General features: G+C 32.6%; 1 protein-coding gene across 3 annotated transcripts; it reads left to right on the forward strand.

Annotated features, from left to right (window-relative positions):
- Positions 1 to 4,605: 4,605 nt before the first annotated feature.
- LOC108474448 (ranBP2-type zinc finger protein At1g67325-like) lies at positions 4,606 to 9,027 on the forward strand. Of its 3 annotated transcripts, none has more exons than XM_017776376.2 (10): positions 4,606 to 4,988; positions 5,269 to 5,314; positions 5,407 to 5,522; positions 5,941 to 6,223; positions 6,426 to 6,496; positions 6,845 to 6,890; positions 7,001 to 7,110; positions 7,277 to 7,301; positions 7,377 to 7,528; positions 7,807 to 9,027. In XM_017776376.2, exons 1-10 carry the CDS (start codon positions 4,980 to 4,982, stop codon positions 7,807 to 7,809), a joined length of 861 nt encoding a protein of 286 aa, XP_017631865.1. In that variant the 5' UTR covers positions 4,606 to 4,979; the 3' UTR covers positions 7,810 to 9,027. The 3 variants fall into 3 exon arrangements, with proteins under 3 accessions (XP_017631865.1, XP_052881553.1, XP_017631863.1); XM_053025593.1 differs by having other exon boundaries at positions 5,941 to 6,217; XM_017776374.2 differs by having other exon boundaries at positions 5,941 to 6,217; positions 7,377 to 9,027.
- Positions 9,028 to 20,714: the final 11,687 nt, after the last annotated feature.

The following is a 20,714-nucleotide window of genomic DNA, read 5'->3' on the forward strand; positions in this document are numbered from 1 at the left end:
ATGATGTTACAAATATATTTTTGATTCTTGGATTATACATAGATTGTATATATAATTGATTATGGTTGAACACGATGATAAATTAATGGTATTTAGCACTAAGTGTGCGATTCAAAATAGCTTCAGCTATATGAGGCACTAAGTGTGCGATACTGAGATAGCTTCGGTTAATTGGTATGCACTAAGTGTGGGGAATTATTATAGCTACGTCTAATCTTTAAAACACTAAGTGTGCGGATGTTTAAAGCATTGGTAATCTTCAGAATGTCTTAAAATATCCGAACAAGAGGTAAGAATGAAAATGAATGAATTAGGGAAGATTCAGGTACGTATGATACCTATGTGGTAGATGGTATTATTCTTATAAAGTTCATTGAATTGGTAAGAACATATGGATGGTATCAGCATAAAATTGATAGATGAATTGAGAATTTATAAGTACTTATGTGTTGTTGTTTTATATTTTATATACTGTTGATGATTTTTGGTACGAGCTTACTAAGCTTTTGGAAGCTTACTTTGTGTGTGCTTGCATTGTTTTATAGATATCGAAGCTACTGTGAGATCAGGGATCGTCAAGGATCATCACCACACTATCGAACCTCATTTTGGTACTTTGAAAATGTATATATTGAAGTATGGCATGTATAGGCTAGAAGTGTTTAGATTATGTTTTGTGATTGTAAATATATTTAGCCATGTGATATGGCTTAGTATGGATGTGATTATGATATGGTTTTGGTATATAAATTATGAGGCAATATTATATATTTGGTGTGTTTATGTATGAATATAAGAAATGGTAAGATTGGTAAACCTTTGGCATGTGTTAGCTATGGTGATTCATAAGTTTTGGTCATAAAATGTTGTGCAAATATGTTTGGTTTGGTGCTTGTAGGTTTGACCCAATTTGGGTGGCAAGTTGGCTATTCAAATGGCCTATTTTTGTCCACATAGGCAGAGATACGGGCGTGTGTCTCAGCCGTGTGTGACACACGGCTATGTTGCACAACCGTGTGTCCCTTGGGGTACCCTACAATTGTAAGTCAGGCTCGAGCACGGCCAAGGTACATGGACATGTGGCTAGCCGTGTGGCCCAAGTTAGATTCGACCACGGCTAATGCACACGGGCGTGTCTTGTGGCCGTGTGAGCTAGTCAGTAGGTATGCCTTGTTTTGACACGGCCTAGACACACTGGCATGTCTAATGCCGTGCAAGGCACACGGCTTGTTCACACGGGCATGTGACCTGTACTTGTTTGAAAAATGTTTAAATTTTGGAGAAAATTTGTATGTGTTCGGTTTAGTCCTGACCCCTTTCTAATACATGTTTAAGGTCTCGATGATCTATATAAGGGACTCTATATTGATGATTGATCTTTAATACTTCGATGAGTATGAAATGAATGTTAATGTTCAAATTTTGTCTGGTAATGCCTTTAATCTTAGCCCGGCGACGGATACGGATTAGGGGTGTTACAGCACTACTCGATTAACTAGAAATGATCATGCAATTACCTAAAATAAAGTTAATTTTACTTAAATACAAGTTATTAATTAATTCTAAAAGTATGAATTATAACTCTTTTCAAGAGTTATCACACATACGGTCACAATTTGTTACACGATCTAGAGACACGGTCGTGTGCCTCCTCACACACGGCTTAGGTCCCTACACACGATCAGTCAACATGACCATGCCCTATGGCTTTACACAACTTTGGGCTATCATACAGCCTGATCACACGATCGTGTGATCCCTATTTAGCATTTTTACCCCACTTTTCTCAAATGTTTCAATTAAGACCTTACTTCATTTTAAATTTTTTTGTAGCTTCAATATGTTCGATTTAACATCGTTAGGATATGAATGGTATGATTTTAATTGTGTTTAATATAATTAATAATTTTATAGGAATATTTTGATCTTATATAGTATGATTCTGTTCTATTTTGTACAGTAGCATTTTGTAACCCTAATCTGGTGATAGTGATGAGTGAGGTGTGTTACAGTGCTCGTCCAATGACCTTGTCATAAGTGTGTTCCCCTCATAGGATATCTTTAATCTCTTTGGGATAAATCCATTCTCCTAATATGATCCTATTTTATCTCAGGGTAACCATTACATCTTCTTTCATGAAAAGTCAATTACTATCAAATAGTAATCAAGTCATTAATCACAAAGACGAATGACCTACAACTACGTTTACTTTTCATCAACCATGTAATACTAATGGGTGAATAACATTTGAGCTATAAATTCCACTATTGTGAATGATGCTACATACTGTAAAATTCCTATACCCAATGCACCAGATTTCGGTTCTTTATCTATTTGAACTTAGACTTTTACTTACATCAAAGTATACGAGTCACGAATGCATAATTTGTCATCCACTCGAGATTAAGGTATGCCACACTTTGAACATTACAAGTGAATAAATCCATAAACGAATTCAGGATCTATTCTTCTTGGTCCAGTCCTATGTACTGTCAGTCCAATCAGTTACATATATGTCTCTATTTTCTAGGATTCATCTGCTTTGATGCCCAAGGCAAGACATCTCCCTATTTGGACTTGATAGATGACATATTAGCTTTCAATTAGTTTACTCATTTCCAATTAGACTAAGGACATGTTTAGGTTTGTATACTAATATAAGTTTCCTTTTTGTATTACAATCCAACTACATAATATTGTTTAGTATTAGTTTAAAAATTAGACAACATGTAAGCCAATGTCTGCTTCTTTTTTTTTTTTTTTTTGCATGAAAAAACCACATAAGGACAATTATACGGAGTATATTAATGTAATACATGAATTATTTTATTAATCAATCTATTCGACAAAATTATAAGTTTACAAACAAATATAATACACTTAGGACATCATATCCAACATTAACACCTACAAATCTGTTCTAATTTGTTTTAACATGATTTTAAAGTTTTAAATTTGATTTTATCTATTTTTTATGTTTTTATAAAAATGTTTAAAAGTTTAATTTCTTAATTAAAATAGGGGTTTTGTCATGGAAACGTTTCGATAGCACCTCTCTTTCGTACCATATGTTGGGAGGGGTGAGGGACGTTACATTTAGTTTATTCCTGGCTATCAACCAACATGATTTTCTCTGTTTTTCTTGAACCCTTGGTTTGCTTAGAGAGTGAGATTTAATTCACGAACCGAACATACAATGAAAACTTTAGCTTTCTAGTTGGGAAAGTAAATTCCTTATATAGGTAAGAAACAAACTCGAGTTGTAACACCCCTTACCTATCCTGATGACTAGTACGGATGGGAGAAGCCACGAGAACATATATGAGAAAAACATTTTTACACATCATTTATTCAAGTTTCAGATGTTTAAGAGGCTTTAGAAAAAAATTTAAAATCATTTACAAATGGTTAGAAGTTGATCGAAGGTGTTTGGACCTCAAAATGCCAAAAGGGCTCATAACAATGCAATAGCCAAAGCCTTGCATCATGGTATTGGTACAAGTAGGGAGAAGTGCAGATACTTCTCCCAATTATGATAGAACTTGTCATTTTGCCACACTTGTTGCAATACCACAAGGGTCAGATATCAATACCTCTACCCCTGGAGCCAAACATTGACTTGAAAACCACTTGTTTTGATACCCAAAGGGTTATTACCAAAACTTGGGTTTAAAAAAAAAAATACCAAAACGCCTTTAAACATAGTAACATAAAACATGCTTTCGCCATACTTCAAAGATATCATGAAAAGCAAATTTGATATCAATCTAAGCATTGGTTAAATGAAAATTTGGTTTCATGAATGCCAACTTACTTGGAACTTCAATTTAATAAGCTCAAACATAACCACCAGAGCTTCTAACATATCAATTAAATATTAGGCTACTCAAGATACCAAATGGCCATTGAAACTAGCATGATCATACATATCGACATCCTAGATACATGACACAAGTCACAAATACACTAAGTTTCATATTATAGATAAGTTTGTTGCTAGTGTGATGATTTCAAGTTGAGACGACTTCAAGGATTTGAAAGCGATAATCTACAAGCAAAAACAATAACACGTAAGCATGAAATACTTAGTAAACTTAAATAGAAAAATACTATACTAGAAAGAACTTAATAAGCTTTACACATACATGTTAGCAATGGCATATAAATAAGGTAACTGCATAAGAATCCATATAAATGTGATGGAATACAATATTCAGTAAGTGTTCATAATCTTTTTTCTTTCCTTTGCTTACGTACATGCACTTAATTCATGACATTGTAATATTCAATTACCATTTCTCAAGTTGATCAAAATTGTCAAATTCATGCATTTTATAACCATAAATTCTTTTCCTTAATCATTTCTAGTTCTTTTTCACCCAATGTAGCCTTAGTGAATTATATATGCTCTCTCTTTTATGTGACAATATTATTTATGAATTTGTTTTATGATTTTAAGAAAAATATTTTACTGTTGACAATATAATATCGTACATGTAAATTAAAAATAATACATTTTAAATATTTTAAATAATTAACCTAATATATTTTAATTCATACTAAATTAATTAATGTATCACATATGTAAACCTATATATTAGATTGAGATCAATAAGATTATTTAAAAGCAATTGAACCTTGACCAATAAATTCGAGGCATGCTAATTGAAGAGTACATGGACTGTCCAAAATAGGCAAAGGTCACACCGAAGTCCAAGCACCGGCCGCCATCCAAATCACAATAACGGCGTCAGAAATTCAGAGGGGCAGCAGCGAGCAACCGTTTATACTTATTTTAAACCAAATTTTCAACTACATCCTTCACATCACGCATAAAAGTTCCCTGGTTATTCTGTTTAAAGTCCGTTAGTTTGTCGCCGCCCTTTTATCTCAGGTAGGGCAAATTCCCAATTCCCTCTCTCTTGTTTCGAATCTTCACACCGAAACAGTCATAACTCCCTCTATTGCCGCCGCCTCAATGTCTCAGGTATTATTCCCTTCCAATTCTCTGAATTTGCCCTCTTATAGATTCGAGCATCCAACTTAATAGATCTAATAATAGATTTGTCTTGAAAATCAATTCCCCTTTGTCAAACTAGGATTCTCTTTTTTCTTTCGATTTTTTTTTATGTGCTTTTCTGTTGCTGCTTAATTCTCCAATTTATTATTGAAAAGTGGAAATTAATTTCGTAATTATTGTGTAGTATCGATTTATGCACATAGTTTCGGTGATTAACCTTCTTTCTTGGGGGTGGCAATTGGTTCAGGTTGATAATAGAAACTCTTCTGCAGCGAAGCGAGCTAGAACCGATGGTATGCCGCTTAATTTTATTTTTATTTCATTCTGTGTACTTTTTTACATGTTTAATTTTGGCAATTTTGAATTTTTATGGTTAAATTTGTAGGTAGTCGTAGGGAAGATGATTGGACATGCCCTAGTTGCGGGAATGCCAATTTTTCATTTAGAACTACTTGCAATATGCGCAATTGCACTCAACCCAGGCCAGCTGTTCATAACTCAGTAAGTCTTCATATTTATTAGCCAATGGCGTTCAAAATATTCCTGAGTTTTTGAATATTGTTGAAATTTTAATTGCTTTAGTTTTGGCTCGTAGGTTTCGATTTTCTGTTCAGATTGGAATTGTTTTTCAACAGAATTAGTAATAGAAGAGCGGATTCTTCAAAATATGTGGCTTAGCAAGTTATTTTTAATGAAGTTAATACCTGGTTCTGTGCTGAAAGACCAGAGTATATTATGTGATACCCAATGCTTGCTTCGTTCTAGTCCGTTTATGTCCTATTTTTTTTCATAACTCTGTTTATTATAAAATCGTAAATCTTTTCTACTGTTTGTTTCTCCCTTTAGAAACTGACCCTTTGCATTTTCTTTCTCCCATTATTTATTTTTAAAGCTTGAGTTGGTAATTTTCCCCTTTCAGAAATCTGCAGGCAAGCCTCTCCAGGTGCCACAGAGTTATTCGTCGTCTGCTCCATATGTAGGTTCTGGAGCACCATCTTCTATGTATCTCAGTGTACCACCTTATGGTTCTTCCCTCTTCAATGGTTCCTCTATTCCTCCATATGAAGCACCTTTTTCTGGAGGATCGGCTTATCATTACAATTATGGCAGTCGTCTTTCTGGTGGTAGTCCCTTTCGGCCGCTCCATATGCCTTCTGGACCACCCCCTTATTCTAGTGGGCCTATGATAGGGAATGGTATTGGTAATCTGCCTTCCCGTTTATAATTGCTATTACTTTTCATATTTATTCACTCTTGCAAGTTAAATTGTTGACCAAGAAAACCCGTTGATCATAGTTATTTCTTGTCTGCAACCCAACCACCCATTTACGTATATGATTGGCCTTAAGCATGATATTAATATCATATTAGTAAGTTATGGGCTTTTTTTTCTTTTTTACCTAGGTGGGATGTATGGTGTGCCCCCTTTGATGGACCGGTATGGCTTGGGGTTGCCCATGGCCCCTCCTCCAATGGTATGTTGAGATGTTTAATGCTAATTTGAGATCATTCTTTGTTAGGTTTGTGAAACTAAGATTGCAAGCTTAATATTTTGTATCATTTCTCCATCATGTAGTTGCACATTTTCTAGGTTTGGGTTTGTGTACTGGATTTATTCAATGCTTGGCAGTTATCAATTTGTATTAAGCTTGCATCCCTCATTCAGCAAAGGCACGGATTTCTCCCTTATAGGAATACTGTGGATTGGTTCTTAAATTTGACTATTCTCTTTTGACCATCTAATATTTTATAAGTTGTAGTGGAACTAGAGTGTCTTATGCATGAGTCACAGTTTATGATACAATTACATTTTCAAACTACAGGGACCAAGGCCAGGATTTTTTCCGGATGATAAATTACAGAAAAAAGGTGCAGGCATGACATATCTCTACTGTTGTTTTTCAAAGAAGCCATTATCTTGTGCATTACAGAAAATTTTTTACAATAAGTTAATTATTTTCTCTTCGAATCTTTGTCAGATACTACTCGTGATGATGATTGGACATGCCCAAAATGTGGGAATATTAACTTCTCTTTCAGAACTGTCTGTAACATGCGGAAATGCAATACGCCTAAGCCCGGATCTCAGGTTCTTGTGAACTTACATATTTAATAATGATGCAATGTAGCTGTTCTTTTGTCACATAATTTGCCTTTGGTACTTCGAAAACTGTAGAGTATATGAAATATTGCATTCCTTTTCTTTTGTTATGAACTATTTCTTGACTTATAACAATTTTTTCTTGTAAATGCAGACTCCAAAATCTGATAAAAGTTCAAGTAAGTGCTTTTAAATTTGCAAACATCATAATGTCATGTCTGAAATTTGATGGATATGTATTTCATGCTTTTCAGAACAAAAGATGCCAGAAGGAAGTTGGAAGTGTGAGAAATGTAGCAATATTAACTATCCTTTTAGGACGAAGTGCAACAGACAAAATTGTGGGGCTGAGAAACCAGCTGAATCAAAGAAGTCACCCTCACCAACAGCGAATGAAAATGATCAGGTTTGTGATCTGATGCAGTTTCTTTTTCATGTAGTTTGTTACCTGAAGTTATTGTTTTTGCTGCCCACATTTGTACACATTACAAATTCAGTTAGCGTTCTATACTTCAAACTATTCCTAGTTAAAGATTTATATGGGTTATCTGATTGTGTTTTAAAATGTCATTATTACTATATTTTCCTACATTTCTATGGTGAAGACACTGTTGAATTTTACGGTTTTACTGAAGTTTTTATTTGTCTTTCTTTCCATTGATTTGCAATTGTCTACTGTTCCAGTGAGTACTAGGACATGTTTGAGGGTTGAGAAGGTCCAGAGTTATCATCCAGCATTGCTCAATCTGGGTGTCTGAAAGTCAGTCTTGTCGTCCTCATTTTGCAGCGGTTGTCAAGTTACTCTTCCTTCTCATTGATCAGTGTCCAGTTTTTGTATTAATGCTATGGTACTTCTGGTCTTTATGGATCGTTGGTGCATTATGTGTCAACCATCTTAATCCAGAAAATATTTACAGGTTGGTTCTGGTTTCGGTGAGGTTGATTTTGTAATTTGGAATCAACTTAGCTATTCTAGTGAGCATGTTACTGTGAACTTAGATATATTGCTAGTGGGTAAAGACACTGCAAGTTTCACATTTCTGGTTTTCATTCAGTTTCCTTTTTTGTCTGTGTTGGGGTTGTCATTTTGTCTAGCCAAAGATTCTATTAGAAGCATAAGAAGTTCACAGCTTCTAATATTTAATTAGATCTATTGTCAGGTATTACTGGGGGTAGGAAATTTATAACTGTTTTCGTACTCGACTATAGGAGTTAGCGGCCAATTTTTGTATCATGTGTTTTGCTTATGGCATGGTTTAAACACAGGTCCGGTGTTGTGATTTTTAAAGTTTTTTTTCCTGGATCTTTCAGAAACATCATACCGTTGCACCATAATATGTTAAACTTAGACCCCTGTTTCGCACATTATAATTGTATTATCGGTGTTAAGATACAATGGTCGACTGAGCTGTGTGCAGTATGCTTTGGAGGGTGGTTGTATTTGATTTGAGAAGTCAGTGGCGTCTTGTCAGTGTTGGATGTTGCATCAATTCCGGTCTTTATTTTATCAAGGTTTCTAGAAGCCATGTATGTAATTTTGGTCATTCGGGATTGAAGTTGTTGTCAGTAAAGTCTAGTGAGATGATGTGAACTGGACTCCTGTGTCTGTCTAGAACTTAGGGAGGTTTTCAAAGAAAGATAAGACTGGATAGTGAGCACAACATCAAGTTACAGTGGCGCGAGGAAATGAGAGTATCTGATCGTGACATTGATATGGTTTTGATCGAGGACCACCCTTTTGATAGTTTTTAGCAAGTTATATTTAAGTCTCATGGTCCTAGAAAGAAGCCATAAATCCCGATAGAAGAATTATGAATCCTACAGAAAAGCACCTTGTTCAATAATATCTTTCCTGGTGTAAGTTATGACACTAAGCTCTTGTAAAGTAAAATGATAACTTAGAAATATGATTCTTTCCACGCTTGAACTGCAACTGGTAAGAAGAGGGCAAGAGGCATAATGGGTTCGGAATCTTGCAAGATGCTTATTTGTAAAAAAAAAAAAACTGTCTCTTCAACGGCTGTACGTATTCCAGTATCTCTAACGGCTGTTTTTTTTTTTTTATTATTTGCTCAAAGTTTATTAACTACAATTCATACAAGCCGTTAAATCAGAACGTATTTCAATTAATTTCGTATTTTAGTTGATAAACTGTCTGAGCTTAAAAGATTTAACGTTTTGATCTGAGCAAGAAAAATTAAGAAAATAAAATTTTGATTTAAATCGCTGAAATTAAAATTTACCACTATAATACACTGATTGATATTTGTCTGTCTTATAAATTAAAGATAAATTTACTATTATATTCAACTCTATTTTAACTTTTGTTGCTTCACTTTTGTTTGATTGAATTTTTCTATTCAACTTTAATTTAAAATAATTTGAAGACAAACTTAATAAAGATCATTTTATGTTTTATTTTAATTAAATTAAATATTAAGTTAATTAATACAATATTAAAACCAAATGAAAATGGTTATTTTATAAAAGTAAACTTGTTTTTTTTTTATGATATATGTATTTTAATTTTTGAGCTTTTACTTCATTAAATAAAAATTCTAATTTAATTAATTTATTTTTAGTATAAGTTAAATCTTTGTTAACTATTAAAATAAAATATTTGAAAGATTTTTTATTAGATTATATTTTCAAATAATCAAAATTAATAATAGGTGGTAAATTTAATTAAAATATCAAAATTGGTTGTAAAATTTAATAAAAAAATTTTAGTAGTAAAATTAAATCATATAAGAGTTGAATATGAATTTTACTTATATTTTCAAAATATAATGATAAATATCAACGAAAATAAAGTATCTCCTGAATGGTGAATTTGCACTTGAATCCACTAATTTATTATTGTGGCAAATTCAATTTTTGTTCAAATGTCAAAAGAATAGCAAGTACTCTAAAGAATTTTGAAAAAATTATTTAATTTTAATTACCTTTTATTTGGTAAAAAACCTTTTCAGATCCTTTTAATTTTTAAATTGAGCAAATTAATCTTTTCAAAAATTCAATGCAATTTAATATATTTCAATTTTGAACATGAACAACTAAGGATAATTAATTACAATATTAATTTTTTGGCAATTGTACCTGATTTTTGAATGTTATAATAATAAGTTTAGCCCTTAAAGTTTATACAATTTAGTCTTAATTTAACAAATTTATCTTGCAGTATTTGTGTAAATGTTGAGGTTAAATTTGTTGAGTTTTTTTAGAATTAAGACTGAAATGACAAAATATATAAACATTAAAGGCTAAATTTGATACTATCCCAATCAAAATTATGTATAATTGACGAAAGACATTAATGTCATGATTAATTATCCTTAGTAGTTCACGTTCGAAATCGACATGGATTAAATTGCTTCAATTTTTTTAAGAGGATCATTTTTTCAATTTCAAAATTGAGAGGGGTTGGAAAGGTCCTTTTACCATATATTTTTTTAATTTGTTAGAAAGGACTTGGAACTGACATTTAAAGTTCAAAAACTCAATGATTAGAACCCTAACAGTCAAGAGTGTTCACCATATCCCTAAAGTCGTGGGATCAATCCACAAGTTGTGTTTGTGTGGTAGTCTAAATGGGTGTGTGTGTGGGTGTGTGAGTTTGCGATTTTATTATATTAAATTATAAACTTAATAAGTGAATCAATCCGATATGACATGATTTAGGTTAATTAGATTATCTGCATATTCAAATCTACTTTGGTTTGATTGTTATAAGAGGTAAAATACAATTTCACCCTTGTATTGACTTATATCTTTATGGTTTTCAAAAAGATTAAATTGAAATTCTAAAAAAAAAAGATTAAATTGAAATTCTAACATTTTGGGGGACTATAATTTTATTACATACTAACTTGTGATTTTATAAATTTTACGACCTAAAAAAGCAATTTCCCATTTTAGGGGGCCAATGCTCTCTCTAGCCCTCTTCCATACGCCCTATTTGAAAGGATTGATTAGAATGGCAAATGGTCATCTCTCCTATTTTCTTTCTTTTCACTTTTCTTTCTAACGAAGCATTCTCACAATTGATTTTCTTTCCATTTTCCCACTCTTTCCTCCTATCTCCTCCACTTTTTCACTCAACCAAACATATCCTTAAACTCGTTCTTTGAAGGCATTTGTGGTCGAAACTCTTGCAATTAAATTGTGTTATAATACATCGCAATATATGACGTCGAATAATTGTTGAATGTAATTTGTCAAAAGCTGTTTAAATATTAAAAGTATGCCTCAAATTCCCTAGCGATGTTGTCTGTCCTGGGCGATATTATTAATCAAACCACTTTTTTAGAATCTGAATGTTTTAGCCATGTTGCTAGATTTAAGAACAAAGTAGCAGACTGATTGGAAAAAAAATCTGCTACTAGAAGTGAGACCTGCCCACCATCCTGACAGTTTGCCATTCTTGTTGAACTTAAAAATCTCTTTCATACTTGTCTTTCATGAAAAGAATTTTTATTGATCCACCCAAAAAAATTAAATTAGTAAATTAAAAATTTAACTTGACCAAATGCAAGTTTTTTTCTTATAAAAATAATACAAAAAGAAAAATTACCAAAATGATATAAAGGAAAGATTAATTACGAGATTGGGTTGAAATCTATAGTGAAAATGGGTCCCACCACACTAAACTTTGCCACCATTCTTCACCTAATAAAGATGTAGGGAAAACATGATTTTTTAAGTGGTGTTGTCTGATATATTGGTGGTATCGGTATAAATTTTTTAAAAATATCAAAAAATGGGATATGGGATAAAAATATATATTTTTGGTGTCGCCTGACATATTGGCGACACTGATGTTAATTTATTTTTTAAAAATAAGTTGACAAAAAAAAAATTATAAAAAGAGAAAAAAAAAGTTGAAAAAAAGGGGTTAGTCAAGCAACACCGAGCTGACACATTGCCATTCAATGTGACCAATCAATCACGGGCTCAACCCCGACCCTTCTTTTTCAACCTTTTTTTTTTTTCCTTTTTCCTTCTCTTATACAAGCAACTGGTCCACCATCCCCCAACTCAGATTTTCAGTTGTGTTGGAATTTTGAAGGAAATTTTATTTATGTTGGAGTTTTATATAGAATTTGTGATAGTTTTAAGGTATGTTTTTATTATTTGTAACAATAATTTTATTTATGTTGGAGTTTTATATAGAATTTGTGATAGTTTTAAGGTATGTTTTTATTATTTGTAACAATAATTTGTATATTATATGTATGTTTATATTTTAATTTATTGTTTATTTTAGATTTAATATTTAAGATTATATTTTGTTTGTAAAAATTGTATTTGTGTTAAAGTTTTAGAGATAGATTATGATAGTTTTAATAGATTATGATAGTTTTAATGTATGTGTTAAAGTTTTAGAGATAGATTATGATGGTTTTAATGTATGTTCTTTTTAGTTTGTAATAATAATTTGTATTTTATTTATAATATTTAGATTTAATGTTTAAGATTATATTTTAGTTTGTAAAACAAATTGTTTTGTTGTTTGTGTTGGAGTTTTTTATTTTTTATTAATATTTTATGTTTGTAATTTATATTTTACTAGATTAATTATGTTTATATATATATTTTAGTAAAGGTACTTAAATTTCAGTTGCAAACATCCGAATTAAGGTAATTTATTTTAATAATTTTTTGTTTAGTTGGTGATTAATATTATTATGTGGAAATTTTATTTAAATAAAAACTTTAAAATTATTTGAAAATGAGTTTTGCTAAATATCATTAGGTAAAAACAATATTGTTTTAAAGTGATATGTTTATTCAATTTTGTTGGCGTAGATATCAAGAAGGGTTCATTTATTAGAGAAACCGATCACACTAACATGATAATTAATGTATTGGTAAAAGAAAATTGCTACTTGCTATTCAAGGGTATTTTATAAATTTGCACGTCATTATTTTTTTAATTGGCATATTTAACTAATATGGTAATTTTTTATGAATATAGGGTGAGTACTGCGTCTTAACAGTGCAAGTCCATTGTCTGAGCAACCAGTCAAACGAATATATTTTCCCATATTCGGCTGTCATGGGATTTGGAACGGCAACATTGATTAGGATGTTTGAGCTTAGGGCTAACTTGATATCCGCCTTGGTTGAGAGGTGGCGCCTAGAGACCTACACATTTCATTTATCGTGTGGAGAGTGCATCATCACCTTAGAAGATGTTGCATTGCAACTTGGGCTCCAAGTTGACGATGTTCCGATCACAGGTTCAAGTAAAGTGATCGAACCTACGTAACCTTGTTATCAGTTGCTTGGATGATCGTCGGGTGATGGTGGTGCTAAGTTTACCAATTTGAAATTTTCTTGGTTAAAATGAAATATCGAAACTTTACCGAGTAATGCCTTTGAGTGGGAGAAGATGTGTGCTGCTCGGGTGTATATACTGAAGCTAATAAGGGGTACTCATGCTAAACACATGTAATAATAAAGTCCACTTGATGTACTTGCCTTTGTTGGTTGCTTTTCAAGTTGCCAGTTTGTATAGTTGGGGTTCAACAGTATTAGTAACGTTGTACCATGAGCTTTGTCACATGATACACAATGCATAAGCGGGCGCCTACTAATGCTGCAATCCTGGGCGTTGTACAAGATGTCATTTCTGCCATAACTAAGTCACTAACAATATGTTTTCGCCCTTGTAAATAGGTAAAAAAAAAATTAAAACATCAGTGAAGAACTATTTTTTATGAAAATGTTATCTAGCAAGTTTGCTATCTTTTCATATGGTTTACTTGTCAGGGGATCGAAAAATCCAAAACCCTTGTTGTGCACAGACAAATGATTAAGGTATACATTGAGGATGAGGTAATATTTTTTCAAAATAAAATTATATTCATGTCATGCAATTATTTTTGTTATATTATTTTACCCATGTCACTATAACCATGTTATTAACTGTGCAATTCGTGTGGATGTCATATCTTGCATTAGATGCTACGAGTATAATTCCCCAATTGGCTTACCACCATTCATACTTGTGGTGCATTAACACACTCGTGTTTAATTTTTCAATTGTTGAGTGGTACAACGAGAATCGAGTTTTGGGACAATTTGAGAGTAAACTTCAACAATGTCCATGATATTAATAAGAGGGGAAAATATACAAAAAAAAATTGGACATTGGAGCACCAACGATGGATTGTAATGTGGAACGCTTGGATGGATAGGAAGGTTTAGTTGGAATTTTGTATGGGGGATTTCACGCCCTCGATCCATTACCAGTGTCGGTACATGGAAAACGGGTTGTTGTATTTGTTTGGTGGCCAATTGATAATAGTCCCTAGACACATGCACCGATGAGGGCATTAGCAAAGTGGGCCTACTCGATCCCATCATCGTCGAAGACATCCATTTCTTTCTTCTGAGCCTGAGCCTGAGCTTGAATCGGCGAGGAAACACAATCGGAGGGTAGTTTTTATTATCCAGAATTGCGAAATGACAGTTGTGCACTGAAGTTCCAAAGCTACGCCTCTTATCCGGATATGCCTTGTTCCGGTTCTGATTATCAACAACCGAGACCATCAACGATGGTTGATATGTTTAGCTCCAAACCTTCTGATCAAATCTTTTGGATATATGATTTTTTGAGTTACTTTGATACACCCCAAAGTTCATCAATGGATGATGAGAATGCAGGTTCGGATGAGGAAAACATTAAGCTCCCAATTGACCATTGTGAGCAACCCAGACGTCAATGAAGGGCACCACAATGTTTCACCCTACAGACAACTCCATCCAACCATCAATTTTGATACATGTAAATTGTGAGGTAATTGTACCATCATTTTTTCTAATAAACTTTATTTGTAATTATTTACAAAGTTTCATTTTTTCCCTTCATTTTGAAAATTATTTTGTGCTTATTTTTCAAAAAAATATAATTAACAAATTGTTTAAATTAAAAAATTAATTTAAAAATTTTCTTACCATAAATTTTAATTAACTTATGGAATTTTTTCAATATTGTTTGAATTAATGTTAAATAGGAAATTAAATATTTTTCATGCCATATATTTTTCTTATCGTGATTTTAACTTATTATCATAGATGAATTTAATGCATATTGTTTCAATTTTGTAATAAAGGCAAGCTTGCTCAAAATTATGAAGAATCATAACAATAGCATAGAAATAAATTTAATTCAATCTGTGAAAATGATTAAAATATATTTGAATATCATATACATAAATTTATATTTGCCTCAAGTGTGACGATTGTCCAAGATGGAAGTTCCGATGGGGGCCCTTGTTTTGACTATGGCCAACAATTCTACATAGACCACAACGTTTGGGTTTACCCTGCTCCCTCAAGTCCATGTTACTCCGAATCCTACTAGGTAACGGCCAATATTGGGTACCCTACGTAGCCTCGAGTTTGGGAGCAACTTGAATGAAAGTGGAGGCACTTCCTATGTCGAGATATCCCCAAAAGTGGGGAACTCATTTTCCCAGATACGTAATGTGCATTCTAGCGTGTACACCTTATCGATATATTGGTCACAATTGACATTGGCCCATGCACATGCTGCAACTATTGGAAAAAAATTTGGTTTGAAAATAGTTTTCTTGTAGAACGGAAAAATAAAAATTTTGAAAACTGAGCCTGTTTATAATATTTATAGCAATAAATTTTTCCTCGAAATAATACCTGTGCTTTGAACGAGATGGATCCTAGACGTTCCAATTTTCAATCGAATAATCTTCTCTGCTATTCTCATCCCACGAACTCCTTCAAGTCTGGGTTCGAACAATTTCGAATCAAACATAGAATTAGAAATAATTTTCTTACTTTTAGTTGGAAAGTAAATCTCTCTTTTATAGAAATCGATAGTATTGTTATTCCCAGAAAATAGAATTTATACTAAAAATAAATTCTGACTTATTTCTAGGCAAAATAAAAATATCTCAAAGTTATGTGTTTTTAGCCCTAACAGTGTCATCTATTTATAGGGAAAGGTAGTGGAACCCTAGTCGAATTAGTAAAATCCAAACAATATCCATTTAATAGAAAAATAGTCCCCTAGTTGAAGTAAGAGAGAGAAGGGCGGCTAACCTTAGTTACTAGGGTTAGTCTCCCATCATACTTGTTATGAGAGGTTTTGGGCCTCTCTTGTATCAGATCCAAATATATGTACTTCTTAGACTTTTAACCCAGCACTTTATAGTTTAATCCAACCTAATACATATTTTTCTATTTCCCAAAATAAATATTATTTATTCAATTAATTTTAAATAATTTAAATTTTCAATTAAATAGTTTTCTAAACCTAATTCTAATTCTATTAAAATCATTGCAATTTTAACGAAAAATAATTTATGAAAAATATATTTAATTTCTACTTGCAATGATTCACAATGACCAATTAATTTAATTTAATTTAATTTTAAAACTTCAATTAATTAAAAATTAATTCAAAAACTTAAATTAATTCTCATACTTAGCGAGAAACCACATTTATTTCGAAATGTAACTGATTTTTCTAAGTTTATCATTCCTATTCGTTTCTGTTCATTTGATTCAACATGCAATTCATTTCTGGTTTCAACGAGCTAACGGAGGGACCGATTGGACATATGCAATTAGGGCTCAAATGATTTACAATTAAGTTCCAGCTTTTTGCCTATTAATTATAAACTCATTTAGTCATTAAGTCATTCCATTATAGTATCATGACTAAGCTCTGCATAATAACATATCATTACGAAAACTACTTGATCAATACTCGTCCGATGACCTTGCCATAAGCGTGTAACCCTCAAAGGATATCATTAATCTCTTTTGGATAAACCAGTTCTCCTAATATAATCCCATTTTTATCTGATGGTAACCATTACATTTGCCTTCATAAAAAGTCAATTACTATCAAATAGCAATTAAGTCATTCATCACAAAGACAAGCAACCTATGACTAGTTTTAGTTTTCATCTATCATGTATTGCCAATGAGAGGATATCATTTACCCATGTTTTGGGCTATGAATTCCACTATTTTGAATAATTCTACATACTGCAGAAATCGTATACCCAACACACCAACTTTCGGTTCCTTATCTATTTGAACTCAAGCTTTTACTTACATCAAAGCATATGAATCACGCATACATATGTTGGAAAAAAATTGGTTCAAAAATAGTTTTCTTGCATTGCGAAAAATTAAAATTTTAAAAATGGAATTGGTTTGTGATATTTATAGTAATAAACTTTTCCCGAAATCGCACTAGCGTTTTGGCTAGACGGATCCTTGTCGTTCTCAGCTTTAAACCGAACGACCTTCTTTGCTATTATTGTATCATGAACTACTTTAGGTGGGGGCTCGAATGAATTTGAATCAAATATAGAACTAGAAATTATTTACTTTACTTTCACAGGGAAAGCAAAAATCTCTCTTTAATAAAGTCTGGTAGAATTGTTATTCCAGAAAATAGAATTTCTACTTAGAAATAAATTCTCACTATTTTTGGGCAAAATAACAATATCTCAAAGTTGTGTATAACTTATTTTCTATTTAGCCTTACTAGTGTCATCTATTTATAGGGAGAAAAATCAAAACCCTTATTGAATTAGTAGAAGTCTATTTAATAGAAAAACAACTTCCTAGCTAAACTAGGAGAGAGAGAGAGAGGCGACAACCCTAGTTAAATATACCAAGTTTTTCATTCCAAATATTTAACATGAGAGGCTTTTGGGTCTCTCCCGTATCGGGTCCAATTATAAGTGTTTCTTGAACTTTTAACCCAACACGTTATAATTCAATCTAACCCAAAACATGATTTTCTATTTTCCAAAATAAACATCATAAATTAATTTAAATTAATTAAATAAATTTTTTAACCCTTTAACACCCCTAACCCGTATCCGTCTTTGAAATAGGGTTACGGAGCATTACCAAAAAAATCACTTCAAACGAATACAATTTATAAAAATTTTAAATCATATTGATAATCATATTAAAATCAATCCAAATCATACACATTGTCCTTTATACGAGCCCTCGAGGCTCTAAAAACATAATAGAAATAAGTCAGGACTAAATTAGAAACTCATAGAATTTTTCAGAAAATAGTGAAAATTTTAAACTCTACAGGGGTCACACGACCGTGTGACTCACATGGCTAAGAGACACGCTCGTGTCTTAGGCTGTGTGGACATTCGAAATAGGGATACAAGGTCGTGTCCCAGTCTGTGTTCATACTTGTGTGACTCACTGACTTGGGTCACACGGTTAAGCCACACCCCCGTGTGTTTGGTCGTGTACCCTTTGAAGTAACCCCATACGCCTGTGTGTCAAGCCGTGTGCTAGGCCGTGTAACAGCCTGACTTGCAACCTTTTGAAAGCTACAAAGGACACACGGCCGTGTCGCCTAGTCCTGTGTCACATACGGCTAAGACACTTGCTCGTGTGGACAAAAATAGACCATTTTACAAGCCATTTTTCTCACCCATCTTGGTATGTACCAACACCTAAAATTACACATATATACAAGCCATAACAAGGCACCATAATTATGCAAAATCAAGCTGTATAAATAAGATATAATAACAAACAACCAATAAGCCCTTAGGCACCTCAAATGACAACATGTAAACATGTATAACCATGTACTCAATTTGGTTAAAATGATCAACTAACTTCCAACTAGATTTGAAACAATACATACCATAAAATTTACTTACCAAAACACAAACCATTTGGTACCAAAATGTCATTCTATAACTAGTATCAAGTAACCATATAAATCATACATAATAAGGTATCAATTCACCACTTATTCAACTTATCACAAGGCACATATACAATATACATATTTAGGCTTTCGTTCCATCTTCCTATATTCTGTAACATCCTAAAATAGAGCCTAGTCTGAATAGTGGTTTTGGGACCAAAAATCTGACATTAAAATATTTCTTTTATGATTATTATAAGTTTTAGGATGTGAAAATAAGCATGTGTTAAAGTTTCATGAAGAAATTCTAAGTATAAGGTGTCCAATTGGAAATTAGGGACCAAATAGAATAAATTGCAAAACTTGGGTTCTAGAAGCAATTTGCATGAAATTTCTTTGAATTATAAATTAGAAGGTATTAAATAGTAATTTTTCCAATTTTTAAGTTTTTAGACAAAAATGAGCATGCATAGAAAAATTTGGAAGTTTCGTAAGGAGGGGTATTTTGGTCATTTAGTAATAAACTTAATAAAAAGGGGAAAAGAAAGCCAAAATTAGCCATCTTCTTCCCCATAGCTATCAAAATTCCTAGAGCTCCATAAGCTAGGGTTTTCAACATTTCAAGCTCAATAATAAGTGCTCTCTAGCCCCGTTTTTAATGTTCTTTGTAATTTTGAGATCCTCTTAACATGCTATATCCATTTCTACCCATATCTCAAGCTAGGGTTCATGTTTGTAAATTTATCCATGCATGAGATGCTTGTGTTTTGATGATTTATGGAGGAATATGAGAGTTTAAAGGATGGTAAACAACTTTTACTAGGTAGGTTTTCATGGAAATGGCTTAAAGGACCATTTTTGTAAAAAAGTATATAATATGTGGTAGAAATGTGAAATAGAGGAAAATATAGGCTGGTATGAACTTAGGATAAATTCGACTAGGCATGGGTAACCAAGGAATTTCATGCATTCCATTATACGAGAATAGGGACTAATTTGTAAAAATGTGAAATGTTGGGGGCAAAATGGTCATTTTTGTTCGGGGTAAAAATTTAGGTCCGAAATGAATAGAATGAGGTATTAATAATTTATTTTTTCTTATATAGAGCCCGAGGAACCAATTTCGGAGGTCAACCATGGAAAACTAAAGGTTTCGGAATAACCAAAATACGAAATCGAATCAATTACCAAGTAAGTTCGTGTAACTCGAAGTAAACTTTAAATATAGTTGAAAATACATATTCTTAAATGTATGTTAACTTAGATATTGATTGCATGACAATCCATGAAATGTGATAGTGTAAAATGAAAAAGATGATAATTGTCCCGGTTGAATGATAAAGGAAGACTCGATGGGTAAATTCTTGTTTACATGACATGAGATCCTGCATGTGTTACAGAAAGGGATTTAGTCCGGACGGGTAATCCGATGATCTCAGTATAGTAAAGATCCAACCTGGACGGGTGTTCCTTAAGTGATCAATCCTCCCGATGAATATATGTGCATTGTGGATTTAGCCCGGATGGGTAATACGATTAAGGAGTGAAATTAGCCTGGACTGGCATTTTAGATCCGAACGTATTGGAGTAATTGTCATTGTAAGGGATTTAGCCTGGAATGGTAATCCCAACAACACTCATTGAATTTATGTTATAAGGGATTTAACCTGGATTGGTAATCCTACCGTAAGAGTGAGGTTCACGGGAGTGTATATTTAAAATGGTCACTAGCATGACTTGACGGTAAATGGGATACCCATCGAGATTTCTGAGAAATTCAACGGGACTATAATAAGACACGAGAATGGAAATGTTTGAATTGATGAGCTTACCAAAATTAATGCTATATTGCTTGTGAGGAAACTAACTTGAGGATTGAGTGTATATGATAGGG

Source organism: Gossypium arboreum, chromosome 3 (assembly GCF_025698485.1).
Source record: "Gossypium arboreum isolate Shixiya-1 chromosome 3, ASM2569848v2, whole genome shotgun sequence".
Lineage (NCBI taxonomy): Eukaryota > Viridiplantae > Streptophyta > Magnoliopsida > Malvales > Malvaceae > Gossypium > Gossypium arboreum.

Bases quoted from the DNA above. Each gene is read 5' to 3' on its own strand.
- LOC108474448 (XM_017776374.2), top strand. The intron at 5,523-5,940 runs GTAAGTCTTCAT...TTCCCCTTTCAG, and splicing joins GGCCAGCTGTTCATAACTCA to AAATCTGCAGGCAAGCCTCT. The intron at 7,302-7,376 runs GTAAGTGCTTTT...CATGCTTTTCAG, and splicing joins AAAATCTGATAAAAGTTCAA to AACAAAAGATGCCAGAAGGA.